The 15,379-nt window shown below is 51.1% G+C and overlaps 1 protein-coding gene across 1 annotated transcript in view; it reads left to right on the top strand.

The window, feature by feature from the left end:
* Positions 1 to 14,757, top strand: part of ZC3H13 (zinc finger CCCH-type containing 13) — a 35,324-nt gene extending 20,567 nt beyond the window's left edge. The window contains exons 12-20 of the mRNA XM_090258000.1: positions 3,182 to 3,265; positions 3,609 to 4,152; positions 5,899 to 6,002; positions 6,291 to 7,475; positions 8,227 to 8,721; positions 10,517 to 10,666; positions 11,881 to 12,081; positions 12,516 to 12,679; positions 14,468 to 14,757. Of these exons, the coding sequence (XP_090114126.1) occupies positions 3,182 to 3,265; positions 3,609 to 4,152; positions 5,899 to 6,002; positions 6,291 to 7,475; positions 8,227 to 8,721; positions 10,517 to 10,666; positions 11,881 to 12,081; positions 12,516 to 12,679; positions 14,468 to 14,635 (3,095 nt within the window). The 3' untranslated portion in view covers positions 14,636 to 14,757. The remainder of the gene's footprint in view (positions 1 to 3,181; positions 3,266 to 3,608; positions 4,153 to 5,898; positions 6,003 to 6,290; positions 7,476 to 8,226; positions 8,722 to 10,516; positions 10,667 to 11,880; positions 12,082 to 12,515; positions 12,680 to 14,467) is intronic.
* Positions 14,758 to 15,379: the final 622 nt, after the last annotated feature.

Genomic DNA, 15,379 nt, shown 5'->3' on the forward strand with positions numbered 1-15,379 from the left:
AAGTACTAGAAGCCACTGAAGGCTTGTGAGTGCTTTCTTCCACGTGCTTTCGTTGCCTGTGTATATTGGGGCCTGAGTGAGGGCTCCGTAACGCTGAGATTCTTGGCCTAAAAAGCTTGACAGTAGGGAATTGAGCATTGAGGCTTCACAGGGACTGAGCCAAGAGGTAACCCCGTGTCTTCCTGTGGGAAGGCTGATGGGGGATGCAGTCTCCAAGACGCAGCGCACGTGGAGGGGTGTCGGGGAGGCGAGGACGCAGGTCGCGTAGGAGCAGGTTGGGTTGAGTTGTTTCGGGTGAGCCTAATGCATTTCGGTTATAAGATATGCCTGGTTCCTTTAGGTACAGAAGAGGCTGGAGCTTCTTTGTTCTGTGTTCGTTGAGATGACTTCTTCCCCAACACTGGTGTACCTCTCTACACAGGGCCCTGAGTGCACTTTGCACATTTGTCCCCGTAGCGTGGTGTCCTGGCTCCGGTTTCCTTGTGTCAGGCCCGAGCGGGGCGGGGGTGGTTGGTTTCAGTTTTTCAGTTTTACGTTTACTTCTGTCCCCCCCCCCCCCCCCCCACTGGGGTGGCAGGGGCTTTGACAGTTGCTCTGTACTCTCTGACTTAATATCCTTTACAGTGCTGTTGGAGAGTGCATAGTTTAAAGACCCTTTAAGTCCATTTATCTAATATCTCTGTGAGGATGGGTATAAGGAAACACATGTTTTATCGTTGAAGAGGTCTGGGCCAAGAGCAGGGTGGTGATGCTGCCAGTGTTGCAGAGAAGGGAGTTTCAGAGCCGGGGTTCAAACTGGGTCTTCTGACTGCAGGCAGGTCCCGCTCTCTCTCTGCTGTGCCTCACTGTAACCCTTCACTAGAGGTCGTCTGTGTGACGGAGAGAGAGGAGTGACTGAGAGGTTAGTGACGCGTTGTACACACGCTGACCGAGTCCCGGCACTTTGCTGGGAGCTTGGAGCACAGCGGCCCTTGCGCTTGAAGAACGTGGTGGTGGTAAAGATGAGCCCCCCCCGAACGGAGCAGTCGCTCGGTGCTGTTGGGGGAACAAGCACGGGACCCAAACAGGAATAAAGGGTGGGAGAGGGATTTCTTTGGTCCAGAGTGTTGGTGAGAATTTTGGAGGCGTTGACCCTGACCCGGAGGCAGCGCTGCCCGGGGAGAGGGTAGCGGCCTTGCAGAGACGGAGGGCGAGGACGGGCCTCTGTGTGCGGGGCAGGGCGGGCCGCTTTGCTTCCCCGGGGTGGGGAAGCCGAACGTGTTCCCGAGTTCGGGAGGACCAGGGTGCCCGGAGTAGCTGAGCAGCAGGGAGTGTGAGGGCAGCCGGGGTGCCCAGCTGCCCTGTTCTCTGCTCGGGGACAGAAGTCTGCCCTTAGTTCTTCCCCGGCTAGTGGGGGCACGAGCAGGTGCCCACGCGTGGTGAGGTCCGTGACTGTACAGCGTTCTGTGCGAAGGCAGGGGAGCAAACAGGGTTCTGGGAAGTCCAAGGAAGCTTCCTAAACTGAGGGCACCGGGTTGTGGTCTGCAGGACTGTAGGGGTTTGCCCAGAGGAGGGGGGGGAGGATGCGGGACGACGAGGCGCACACGTGTTGAAGCCGTGCGGCGGGGGTGGGGGCTGGGGGGAGCACAGCGAGGAGAAGGGGCTGGGGAGGCTTCGGGCTGTCAGTGGGAGTCCGGCTAAATGCCGCGGATGTGCCTGCCCTCTCACTGCCTGTAAGGTCGCTGCTTTTAAGCAAGTGGAAGGACAGAGTTTTCGTCAAAAGAGCGTCAGTGAGTCAGGGACAGCCCGCCGGTGGCAGAGGCCTCAGAAGACCTAACGGTCTGAGTTAGTACTGACCGCAGGGACGATGGGGGGACAGGGAAGGAGGAACTGCTCTGAGCGTGACGTTGCTGGTGCCTGAGCCTGGTGGGACTCCGGTTCCCAGCTTCGTGAACGGGTGGGTCGCTCATCAAGACAAAGGAAACAGTGACACGGAGCACACCTTCAGAGGACACATTTCGGGGAAAGGACAGAGAAGATAGTTCAGACATTCAAGTCGTGTTCTTATAGTCCTTCCACTTTCTTTGACGTAAGGAACATTGTCTTTTCGGTTGGGAAGACAGACTTCTGTCTCTGTCAAGAGCGTGACTAAAATAGGCTCTTCCCTTACTACTAGAAGTTGCAAGATGGAGTTTGTTTCAGCTTCCTTTAAATTGCTGTGACGTTAGTATGACCCCCAGGTCAGGAAATCAGACAGTCACACAGCATTCCAAGAATCAGAAGTGTAGTGCGATAAAACCATTTTAAACTTAAGTTGGTTTCTGCAAAAGTAAGAAACAGTCTAAGGGAACCAGCTTCTAGTTCTAACGTTCTAAGATACTTGCTGTTTCTGTGACGTGGGCAAGTGAATTCTGGACTCCAGCTTCTGTGTGTGTTCAAGAAGAAAAGGGGAAGGGGGCTGGATTAGGTCTGGTTTTATTTTAGCTTTAAAATTTCATGAACTTTGGTTCTGAAGAGTAAATATGGATAATTCTTTCATTTGTGGTGAGAGGAAATTCAAGTTAACATACTGACCCCTTCCCTGGAAATACCCTAAAATTACTCTGCTTAAATCAGTTGATGTTAGATGTGCCACGTGCAGATCTGTCGGTTCCGTGATAGTCTGGCCTTCATAATGAATGGGAAAGTATTATATAACATAAAAGTAGAAGGGTCACGGTGACCCAGACCCCACCGCAGGGAACTGCTTTCCGAAACGGGTGTCCGTGGAAGAAGGGCCCTTTTCTTATACTTTTTTTGATCCCAGACTAATTTCCTGCTCAAGTGGGCATTTGGGCATCATGCATTAGTTTTCTCTGTGTTTATATGATTCATGGATATATATATAATGTGATGAGATTATCAGTTAATATTCTAAGAAAAACAGCTCATCTGAGTAGTTATATAACTAAGTAAAACTTAATTTACTAGTAGTTATTAGTTAGCAACATCACTGATACGAACACTTTTTACGTTTGAGTGTTTCGAGATTACAAAGCCTCGGTACCCTGAGTATTTTAGCGTATAAGAAACTGATATTGCAGGAGCAAATGCTTGTTTTGTTCTACTGTATCTCCTTCACGTAGTAGCTGCACTGTGATGTGTGTGTTTTTGCCTGAAATCCGAGGTGTGACTTACGAGGGAAATTTTTTTTTTCCTTCAGCTCCTATGTTCTACACCTCCTGCTGCCCCTATCCTTTGCCACCAGTGTTCTCAGGTCCTGCTGGGGGGACAGAGAAGATCAGAGGTGAAGGGTAGAGACTGCAGAGAGCGGGGTTGGAGCAGCGGGCTGGAGGCAGGGCCGGGGCGCAGAGGAAGGGCCAGGCGGGCCAGTGGGTGGGGGGGCGTGGGGTCTCTGGGGAGCAGAGCACGTGTCAGAGGGCGAATGAAAATCACCTGTAAGAAAAAATCGTTCTTTAACATCGAGGGGTGATTATTTGGACAATTAAATTAAAAGTAAAGATAGTACCCGATTGATATTTATTGCCACTGTGACCCTATACACAGATGACATTTCAGATTTGCCAGACTGTCTTACCAGTAGGTTATCGGTCAAGTTAATCACTGACAACACTTGGTTTTCATTGTAGATCAAAGACCAAGCTCACCCATCCGCCATCAGGGGAGGAGTGACGAGCTTGAGCGCGATGAACGAAGAGAGGACCGAAGAGTAGACAGAGTGGACGAGAGGGGGGACGAAAGGGCCAGGGACCGGGAGCGTGACAGGGAGCGCGAGCGCGAGCGGGACAGGGAGCGGGAGCGGGACAGGGAGCGCGAGAGGGAGCGGGAGCGGGAGAAGGAAAGAGAGCTGGAAAGGGAGCGCGCACGGGAGCGGGACAGGGAGCGCGACAGGGAGCGCGAGCGAGAGAAAGAGAGGGACCGGGAGAGGGAGCGAGAGCGCGACCACGATCGCGAGAGGGAGAGGGAGCGGGAGCGGGAGAAGGAACGGGAGCGAGAGCGAGAAGAGCGGGAGCGGGAGCGAGCGCGGGAGCGGGAGCGGGAGCGGGAGAAGGAGCGCGAGCGCCAGAGGGACTGGGAGGACAGAGACAAGGGCCGCGAGGAGCGCAGGGACAAGCGCGAAGATGTCCGAGAAGACCGGGCTCTGCGAGACGGGCACGAGGAGAGACGATCAAAGTGAGGCTGGTTGGCGCGCGGTTGGTAGTTTTTTCATTCTCCTGGTCATGTATCCAGGGAGTGTAATTAACCATTCTTATTTGAATGACATTTTTGCCGGCAGGTTGGCCTGTCCACCTGCTATAGACTTGTTTTTAACAGGAAGCCAAGGTAAAAGCGATAGAACAGCGACCTGGAGCCACACCCACTTTATAACTAGTTCGTGGGCTTGGCTAGTTGTCTCTGGACTCCCGATACCCCCTCGTGGGTTCCGTGTTCTGAGAGGCCGTCTCCGCCCCCAGGCTGCGGACGCGTTCACCGTGTCTCGGAGTGGAGGGGGCTCGCCACTACGCGACGGGGGAGGGGGAGATGGGGAGAGACCTCTCTCGGGCTGTGGGGTCTAGTAGGTGATTGGGGACAAAAATGGGTTTTGTTATTTCATAAATATATCTGAAGGTATCTCCTCCCCCTTCTTTTAACCAAAAAGTTCACTTGCTCAAGTGTCTGGGAAGTCTAGGGTTGCTTTTCATATGGTCTCAAAGAAAGCATCAGGAGTCCGTAAGGCAGTTCAGCGGGCCCTGAATGGCCCCCAGGTGGCCCCCCTCACGTGTGTGGCAGACGCGGCTGGCCGGTGGGTAGGGCACCGCGGCTCTCCGTCACGTGACCTCCCGTCCTCCGGCAGCCCGAGCTCTGCTTGCACGGAGGGTGGTAGAAACACCCCAAGCAGGCAAGAGCGGAAGCTGCGAGGCCTCTTGAGTTCTGACGCTCCTAACGTACAGTGTCACTGTACCACATTCTGCCATAGCAAGTCCCTGCACCAGCCCAGACTGAAAGAAGGGGCGAGCGCAGGCCGGAGGGGGGCGCACTTCGGGTGACGCATGGCACCAACCTAGGTTCGTGCGCTGTCAGCTGCGCCGGACCCCGCTCCGCCCCCCCGGTGCTCATTCCCGGAACCGAGCCTCCGTGGGAGTGCTGTGCTGAGAGGCGATCCTCAGCTTTGGACCGAGGATTCAGTAACAAGCGACGCCAGTAAAAAGTTGGAGTCACAATTTGATGAACATGCAGGGACACACCAGAAACGTTTTAGGTCCCCACAGACATAAATCACCGCCTACTTAAAGGTCACCTGAAGAACAAGAAACGTGACGGACACAGAAGTTACTTTATTCCTCTGTCACTAAGCAGGGGGCCCTAGAAGGGAAAGGGCGCTGGTTCTTACACAGTGTGCCTGGCCCTGAGCTTTGGACGTAACTGACTCATCCCTCATTCCAAGGTCATGGGATGGACCCTCGCTTCCCCCTTCTCAGCTGAGAAAACTAAAACTCGGTGACTTCAGGGAACTTGCCGAAGGTTGTTAATAAGTAACATGGCTGTTTTGACTCTGAAGCCAATATTTTGTCATTTGCCTTCCCAAAATGAGGCATAAAAATGTGAAATGAGCAAGTCTGACTAGAGGGCCGTGGCTGTGTGGCGTCCTCAGGTGGACGTCCCCACCGGGCAGTATTTCTGTCCAGTGATTCCCAGCTGCATATGTAACGGATACAGGAAGACATGCTGCGTTTACGTTGAGTTCACAATTCTAAGTCTTAGCAAATGAAGGATTTTGTTAAAGATGCTGGATGCCCCGTGTGTGATAGAGCTCTGACAATATTGCTATCCTACAGTCACCTGTTTTTGTTATAGTGAAGACATAATAGTAAAAAACATAGTAAAGAAATCCCTTTCACCTCCTGGAACTTATAAATTACATCTGTTTGTCCAATTTAGGAAGCGCTATAGAAACGAAGGGAGTCCTAGCCCTCATCAGTCACCAAAGCGCCGGCGAGAACATTCTCCCGACAGTGACACGTACAACAGTGGGGACGATAAAAGTGAGTGGAGCCTGTTCTGTGTCTGTACGTCCTTATAACCAGGAGGCCCTTCTGGTTCTGTGGCCTTAGCGTGTCTTCTGTGTGCCTGACGTGTGCGTTGGAAATCCGGTCATGCCGTCACAATGGCCTGTCGCTCCCTGCTGTTGGCAGTAGAGCTGTAGTTTTACTTTTACTGAAATCATTGCCGGTTCTTAAATTTTAAGATGAGAATAAAAGATTAGCTTCTTATTATTTGTATGAAACATGCAAGTCTGTTCACTTGGTGATTACTTTCCTCTTTCTGTGCAGACGAAAGACACAGGCTCTTGAGCCAGGTCGTGCGACCCCAAGAGTCTCACTCTCTCAGCCCGTCCCACTTCCCGGAAGACAGGCAGGGCAGGTGGAAAGAGGAAGAGCGGAAACCAGAGAGAAAAGAGAGTTCGAGGCGCTATGAGGAGCAAGAGCTCAAAGAGAAAGTTCCTTGTGTAGATAAGCAGAGAGAACAGACAGAAACCGTGGAAAGTTCGAGAATCCGCGCCCAAGACGTGACGGGGCGCCACCCACCCGGGGATCGCGACACGGCCGACGCTGCCCCTGACGAGAGCAAGAGGAGGGCGAAGGTCCCGAAGAAGCCCGTGAAGAAGAAGAAGGAGGAGGACGTGGCGGCGGAGCGGGCCGGCGCAGAGCCGGCGGCCGAGGGCGGCCCGGTGTTCTCGCCCAGGAAGGGGCAGAAGAAGAAGGGCGTTGAGAAGAAGCACAAGCGGTCCAGAGGGGACTCCGACGTTTCCGACGAGGATGCGGCCCAGCAGAGTAAGAGGAAAAGGGGCCCCCGGACGCCCCCTCTCAGCACCAAGCAGGGGTTGCTGGACGTGTCCGGCGGCAAGGACGTGACCATGGACGACCCCCACGGGAAGGAGGACACGGCGTTCAGCGACTGGTCAGACGAGGACGTGCCCGACCGCGCAGAGGGCGCCGAGGCCGAGCGTGGGGCCGCCAGCGCTGCCGGCCCCGGGGGGACCCCTCCCCCGTCCTCCCTGCCGCCCCCACCGCCTCCTGCTGCTGCGGCTGCTCCGGCCCTCGCCGCCGCGGGGCCTGGGGGCTCCTTCGGCTCCTCCACCGCGACCGTCCCCGCCCCCGCCGCCCCGGGCAGCGCCGGCGAAGACTCGCACCGAAAATGCCAGAAGGCGCGAGCAGAGAGAACGGAGGCCCCGCTCGCGCCGGCCGAGGACGCGTCGCACCGCAGGCCCGCGGGTCAGAAGAGGAGCAGCAGCCTCGGGAGCAACCGCAGCGGCCGGAGTCACGCGTCGGGCCGGCCGCGCTCCCCGTCCACGGACTCCGCCCACCGCAGCGGCGAGGACCAGGGCGGCCGGAAGCGGGGCCTGCACGGCGGCTCCAGGGGCAGAGAGAAGACCAGGAGCCTGGAGGGCCCCGGGGAGAGGAGGTCCAGGATCGACCAGCTGCGGCGCGGAGAGCCCAGCCGGAGCACGTCTTCAGGTAGCGGACGCGGCCCCGGTCGCCGCGCTTTTCCGTCTTGTAGTGGCCGCCCAGCTGCGGGCTGCATGCCGCCCTGGAGCCCAGGGCACGGAGCAGAAGTTGAACCATCTCTCCAAAGTGTTAGCTGTTGTCGCGTTAATACATTATAATAAGGGACTCAGGCGTGTCGTTCTGCTCACCACCAGTTCAGCCCCTCCAGCAGCCGCTGACTTGCTCTTGGCCACAGAAAATAAAGCGGGGAGATGGGAAGGGACCTGATAAAGAAGTGACCGGTTCTGTTAGTGCTTAACCGCTTTACGGACTTCTTTCTCGGAAGGTATTCTATGGTTCTAGTGGAAACAGACGAGGAAACGTGTGTTTTGCATATTTTATTTTTATTATTTATTATTTTAAAATCTTCACCTGAGGACATGGCTGTCAATCCTGGAGATGAAGGAAGGGGGAGAGAGAAATATTTGTGTGGGATAGAAACGCTGGGGGAGTGGCTGCCGCCCACATGCACCCCAGCTGGGGAGCGGACCGCAGCCCTTGGCGTGGGGGAGGACATGCCAGCCCACTGGGGCCCCGGCCACGGCCGTTTCAGATGTTTCAGTGAGCACTTTGGGAGGTCAGTTTTTCCTTAAGTGAGTTTTTTGGGTAACTGGGAATTAATACAGAAAAAGATAAATTGTAAGCTGTAAAGGACCCTAAAATGAAGCATTTTGTTTCTGTTTTGCACATGAACTCTTTGTATTTGATACGTTTACTTTAGATCGCCGGGACTCAAGAAGCCATAGTTCCAGAAGAAGCTCTCCTGAGTCGGATCGGCAGGTCCATTCCAGATCCGGGTCGTTTGACAGCAGAGACAGGGTTCCAGAGCGGGACCGGTCTGAGCACGACAGAGAGCGGGACAGGAGGGGAGCCAGGCAGAGGGAGTGGGACCGAGACGCGGAGAAGGACTGGTCGCGGGGCCGGGACCGGGAGCGGGACAGGCTGCGGGAGCGGGAACGAGACAAGCGGAGAGACTCGGACAGGGAAAGGGAGAGACTCGTTGCTGATCCCGTGGACAGGGACAGGGCTTTTGAAAGTTCTCAGATGGAGTCCATGAAACGCAGTGAAGCAACACTGGAGCCTGAGCAGGAAAGGGACCTGGAAGGCTCTTCCCGAGACTCGGCAGCCCTGGAGAAGGAGAGGCTGGACAGAGAGCCGGCCTCTGCGCAGGGCTTCCAGGACGCGGACAAAGCGGAGCGGGCCGGGAGTGCGGCAGGTGAGCGCCGCGCCGCCCCGCCCCTCGCGGACACGGGGAGTTTCCTCTGTGTTTCGGGGAAGTCGGTTGTAAAAGGCAAGGTCGTATCCTGTTTTTTTAGTACTATCAAGGCAGACTTGGTTCAAATAAGCATGAACGAAATAAGATGCAGTGTCGATACATGTTTAGAAAGAGAGAAATTGTAAAAATTGAAGTGTCTTGTTGGTTCAGAGCGATGCAGAAGACTTAGTGGTTCCCGTGTTCTAGGGCAGTTGAGAACATGCATGAAACGTAACACAGCCTGAAACTGCCTTTAATGGCAGATCGACTGTAGACTTCTGTTTGCACTGCTCTGACATCATCTGTCCACCTCAAGACCCCCAGAAACTTCTGGGATGCTTGATACATAAGCAGGAATATTTCACTGTTCTCTTCATTGGCCATGTTGTCGCATTGGGCCCAGAGTAAAATTCACATTCTTTGAAAATTAAACATCCTTACTCCTTTTGGTTAACTCATTAAATATTCCAGTATGCCATCTGTTACATGTTTTATCTACTTGACAGAAACACTCTATGTCAGCATTCTTCAATTACCTGTTCCTCTCATTTTTTAGTTTAAATAGTTTTAGATTAATTAGTTTGTGAGCCATGGTACTAGCAGAAGTACAACCCTGGGTATAATTGTGTATAATTGAACTGATAATTTTCAGAGTTCTCTTGTGACCATTTTTCCAGGTGCTTCATTGGTTGTGGTCATTGATAACAGAGCATAGCAATTTGCAGGGGAATTACCTGCTGTGAGATAAAGCCTCTTGTTCACTTCAAGTGGGAAAATGAGTTGGGTGAACTTGAAAAGTTAAAACCCTATTTGCACTTACCTTTGGTTACATATTTGTATAATGAAGTTATTAAAATTGGCTATCTTGTAAGTGCATTGATAAGGGTATGGGGAGGTTACTGTGGAGCTGGATAGACTAGGAAGTTATTAGAGTGATTAGAAACGTCTCATAGTTACTGTATTCGCTGCAAATTTTTACCTATAAAGCATACTGTTGAATCTTGGAAACTGGTGTTGGAAACTCAGTAAAGTACATCGGTAACTAATAATTTGAATTGTTAAATGGGCTCTGTAACTTGAGGGTAATCAAAGCTCACAGCTAACCCGCCAGGAGACCAGGTGGCTGAGAAACTTGGCAAAAGGAAGACGTAGGACGTACACCAGTGGCGCTACTCCAGGTGTTAGAGCCGCGTTGCAGGGCTTTGTGAGACGGTGCTCCCTCGCTGGCGGGGAGTGTCGGGGACCGTCGGGGCAGGAAGGGTGGGTCGGGGAATACAGGGAGGGTTGCTGTAATGAAGTCTTCCATACGAGCTAAATATTATGAACTAAGATTTAAGGTTCAGATAAATTTCATTAATAAGTTTGCAAGTTTTTAAAAATGAATTTAGGTGAAGAAATAATGCATCCTTTTGAAGTTAGTAATTTGTCTGGATTTACTTAAAGTTTTACTATAAAAATTAACACCATATAACATTAATATGTTAGCTTTTATTTCTCATATTTTAACTATAATCATATACCTATTTGGTATAGCTGCCCATATTGTGGTCTTGCCATTAAAATTAAATTTGACTCATTGAATTTTTCATTTTTCTTTTGGAATTAACAAGTGTTTTGAATAATTTAAAATATCATTTTCTAGTGAAAAGGTGCTTTTCTAATTTTTTTAGTGTGCACAGCCTCTCCGTCTTCAGTTTGAATTAGATGTTCTTTCCTCTCACGCCCTCTCTGCCCTGGAATTAATTTTTCTAATTAGGAGAGGATGACTCCAAGCTGGATGACGTGCACTCGTTGGGGTCCGGTGCTGGGGAAGGGTACGAGCCCATCAGTGACGATGAGCTGGACGAGATCCTGGCAGGGGACGCGGAGAAGCGGGAGGACCCGCAGGAGGAGGAGAGGATGCCGGGTAAGGGCTTGTGGGCTGGGCGCGGTCTGCGGGGTGGGGCCCTTCCTTCCGTGCCCTCCGGTGCCGTAGCGGTGAGGGAGAGGCGGTCAGAGCGGTCCCTTTGTGTTTCCCCGCACATTGAAAGGCCAGTAAACTGGAAACTGCACTCAGTGACAATAGGCAGTAAAAACGCTGCGCTCGTTTTTTAAGGAGACTTTGCCTGTGACTTGGGAGGGGCCTCGTTTAAAATAGCAAAATGGTAAGGTTTCCTTTCTGGGGTTTAAGATTCATATTCTAAATAACGTGGAATCTAACTAAATACTGATCGTCTGGTGTGTTCTGGATGGTAGGTATAGGGTACAAAGCCCCCCAGCTTCTGAAAATGACTGCCTGGAAATTTACAGTTGTCAAGGTTATATGTGATGTTAGTCCTAGGCTTCTGTCAGTTTCTGACTTCACCGATCACTTTCCTTAGGGTGTTTTATGCTTTCCCAGAGCTCACTGCACTGCGTCGTCACCCTGCCGGTCTGCTGGTTAGTAATAGGCTTTCAGGGTTTTTAAAAAATCATAGGATCTTTGGTTATGTAGAATATTACATTTTATTTTAACTCAGTTTGCTCTTAGAGTTCACCTTTTTTTCTACTAATACAGAAAGTGTATGATTGTTATCTTTATCACCGGCTATCGTATGTTTCTAAAGAGAACATTATTTGGTTAATTTCCTCAGCTGCTCCTTGTCCATGGATGGATCATTTGTTCTCACTATTAATAAGAGCAGCTGTGCAATTTAGAAAGTGATTTCATAGTGAACTGTTTTTAAAAGTAAAATTGTGTGTGTGTGCACATGCCTGCAAACGAGATCCCTAGATTTAACCCGTGAAAGGATTTTGATACCAAGTTTCAAACGTCAGACCGATTATTCTTAGTGAAATAATGGAATTCTTTCATTGGGATCTCTCAAGAAATTTAATGGGTTATTTCTAGAAATGGGTATGCTTGTAGTTTTGTATGCTTACTTGTTTTCTTTTGGTAAGAAAGATTTTTTATTTGTAAAGGTCCTTAGGTTCTAAGTATTGGTGTTTACAGAAAAGATTTCATCTTCAGAATATGAAATTTTTGGTTTAAAGTACTTGTTATTTAATAGTTTTTCATGTTTTACAATTTATATTTCTCTGTAGATAACAAGGATACTGTTTCTTGGTGTAAAGAGACCCCTGCTCTTTAACTTTTTACAGACCCCTTGGACGTGATAGACGTGGATTGGTCAGGCCTCATGCCCAAGCGCCCGGAAGAACCTCGGGAGCCCGGGGCCGCGCTCCTGAAGTTCACACCTGGGGCCGTCATGCTGAGGGTCGGCATCTCTAAGAAGCTGGCAGGTTCTGAACTCTTTACCAAAGTCAAAGAAACGTGCCAGAGACTTCTAGAAAAACCCAAAGGTAATTCCACTCTACTTTCATTGTCTACTGTGTGCGGGAGCTGTTAGGGTGCCTTTCCAAAGGCTTCTGTTCGCAGGTAGCACTTACAATATTGGCTTTTTATTTATTTTTAATGCTCACCCAAGGATACGTGTATTGATATTCTGAATTTGACTTCACGAATTCTTAACTTGAACTTTTCTCCCCAGTCATAGTTAGCGATCAGTGTCTAGATTCTCTCTCCCGAGTCTGCTTTTCTTATCTCTTAAAGTGGCTGTCAGAGTGTTTATCTTTGTTTCAGACTACCAGGGAATGTATATTGCCTTTTATGTAAAATAATTTTCATGAATATTGCTAACTTCGATAAAGCATAGACCTGTGTAATATTCATCGAAGTAGTTGATGACGTATTCATATTTTAGGAAAACTTAATGGCTGTATGTGTTTTTTGAAAGACGCAGACAGTCTCTTTGAACATGAACTGGGGGCTCTCAATATGGCCGCGTTACTCCGCAAAGAGGAAAGGGCGAGTCTCCTGAGCGACCTCGGGCCCTGCTGTAAGGCGCTGTGCTTCCGGCGGGACTCGGCCATCCGCAGGCAGCTCGTGAGGAACGAGAAGGTGCTGCGCTTCCCTGGGGCGCTGCGGGGGGGGGGGGGGGGGGGGGGGGCATGCGGTTGCTTTAGGCTGAGGGTGCGGTCTTGTCTGCATTCTTCAGGTCGGCTTCCTCGTTTTTTTCCTTACACACGTAAAAGAAAGAATTCTGTTAATCCTTTCACTTGAACAGCATATTTGTATTGAATAACAATGGTATTCCAACGACGTATAAACTTTAAAATACTTCCAGCGAAATAATTTTTTATTTCATTGTGAGGATTTTCTTTAGATAACGGAACAACCAGAAATTTATTTAAATTGAAGCTTAAAGAGAAATATTCCCCAGAACACGAGGAGGACATTTACAGAAATAGTATTTATGGAGAGGGTCAGGCTGAAAGGAGAGGGAAAGAGATGCAAGTGATTGTTTATAAGCGTTTACTTGAGAAGAATAAAGGGAATTGAAATGTAACAGAAATAGCAAGTAGTTTAGATTTAGAAGAGATCGGATCATAAGACATTGAAAACATCCTAAGATTTTTAAAGTTAAGAGCTGGGATTTTTATTTGGGGGTGTGGTCATTGCTCGGCATGGGTAGCTGATAGTTTTTTAAAAGATGAACAGAAGGTAAGTAAAGCTGGCGAGCTCACACTGGTCTGGTTTTAAGATTTGCTGTAAAGCCACAGCACCCAACACGGGGCGGGGGAGGGTGAAGGGAGACCCTAGGTCAGCGGAACGCAGCAGAGTTCAGAAATAGACCCATGTGGACAGGACCGGTCAGTGGCGGGGAGGGTTTTCAGAACAGTTTTGTTTTCTTTAATTAAACTTTTTATTTTGAGGTAATTGATCTTTAAAATTTGAAAATTTTATGACAGACTGCGAATGCTAAGGCAGGTATACTGGGAGAAACTTTGCAAATCACATTTGTAAAAAGAGTTTGTATCAAAATACATAAAGAAGTCAAAACAGTAAGGAACAAGCAGCCCAGTTATTTTCTTGGGGGAGACTTGAGTAGGCCCTTCACCGAAGAGGGTCTGTGGATGTCTTAATGAGCACGTGAAAACATGCTTGACATCATTAACTGTTGCAGCCCCAGTGAGACACCATTCCCTGTTAGAAGCAGCTAAAATGCCAACAGGGAGCCCGGAGAATTCAAGCGTGGGGTGGGTGAGAATGCGGAGCGGCTGAAACCCCCGTGTTACTGGTGAGAAGAGCGTGGCAGAGCGCTCGGGAGGGGTGTTTGGTTACTTCTTACGGGCTCAGATGTCCACTTACCCAGCAGTTTCGTTGCTGTGCGTTTACCTTAGAAAATGGAAACTGATCTTCATATGAAACCCTGTACACGGAAGTCGATGGGAGCTCTTTTTCTAATCTCAGCACTGAAACCAGCCCAGTGCTCTTCAGCTGCTGGTCCGACGAATCACTCACGGATGGCAGCCGGGCTTTCGGTCTGTTCGCAGCCGGGAAGAACCCCAAAGGCGTGATGAAGAGCTGAAAACAGCTGGTCTCAGAGTAGCGCGTAGAAGGGGCAGAGTGTGTGTGTTTCCCCACGTTAGAATGGAGTAAAAACTGGCGATACCTGTAGGGCTCGTTGAGAATATTCCTGCTAAGTTAGGCAAGATTGCTTTCTTTTCTGAGACTCCTCAAGTCTGGAGACGTGCTCCAGTTTTGCTTTTAAATATTTAGTATAGCTGAGACCATCTCAAATCACTCTTTCTTGCCAGTTTACTTTTCCGTTTCTGTTGAAGCTGACCTGCCTTCTCGCGGTCAGCTGCGGTGTCCCTGTTCTCACGCCCGTCTGTTTCCCCCGAGGGCACGGCGAAGCAGGCGTACAGCGGCGCCCCGGCGGCGGACAGCGAGCTGCTGCGGCTGAGCCTGCGGCTGTTCAAGCGGAGGGCCGCCGGCCCCGGCCCCGGCGGCGACAGGGCCGAGGACAGCCGGCTCCCCCCGGCCGGCGAGCAGGAGCTGTGTGTGTCCTGAGACGGAAGCCCGGGGACGGCGCGGTCCCTCCCGCAGCGGCGAGTTCCTCGCTTCTCACGGGCCTTCCTGGCGACCGTGGCAGGGACGCCCGTCAGCCGCGCCGAGAGGACGGAGAGCAGCTTTGCTCCGGCATCACAGGCGTCAGCTGGGGCTCGCTTCGGGCTGCGCACGGGACTCAGTACTCGTGAAGAAGGGCGAAGGCCTCTAGACCTAGGGGCTTGCTCTGACATCCGGATGAGACTGAAGTTTGGGGGAACGGTTGTCATTGCTCTTCCGGCCCACAGGGGTGTCTATGAAAAGGAGCCGGGACCCTTCCTGGGCCACCGCGGAAGGAGCCGCGGAGCGACTCAGGAGCTGCGTTCGCGGAGCTCGGGCCTCGCTGGGCGCCTCCGCGGCCCGGGGGCGGGACTGTGGGGGGGGGGGGGGGACGACCGTGGCCCGGGGGGCGGCACTGTGGCCGGGCGCTGGCCGGGCGCCGCATTCGGGAGGGAGCCACGTGCTGCTTTGCTGCCGAAGTTCTACAAAAGTTACCTAACGGGCCTTCGGCTTTCTAAGTGTATGTGCATTGTTACAGGTACATTAAATGTATTTGGAATCTAAATGGTTTGTTACCAGAGACTGTCTACTATTTTTACTTTTAATAAATCCACCTTCTTCCCTTTCCTTGTTTTTAGATTTCCTTTGCTTTTCAGTAACTGTGTTCCTGGTGTTCTGAAACATTCGCCACCAACTTCACATGTTTCG

Source organism: Furipterus horrens, unplaced genomic scaffold (genome assembly GCF_987537825.1).
Source record: "Furipterus horrens unplaced genomic scaffold, mFurHor1.1.pri manual_scaffold_12, whole genome shotgun sequence".
Lineage (NCBI taxonomy): Eukaryota > Metazoa > Chordata > Mammalia > Chiroptera > Furipteridae > Furipterus > Furipterus horrens.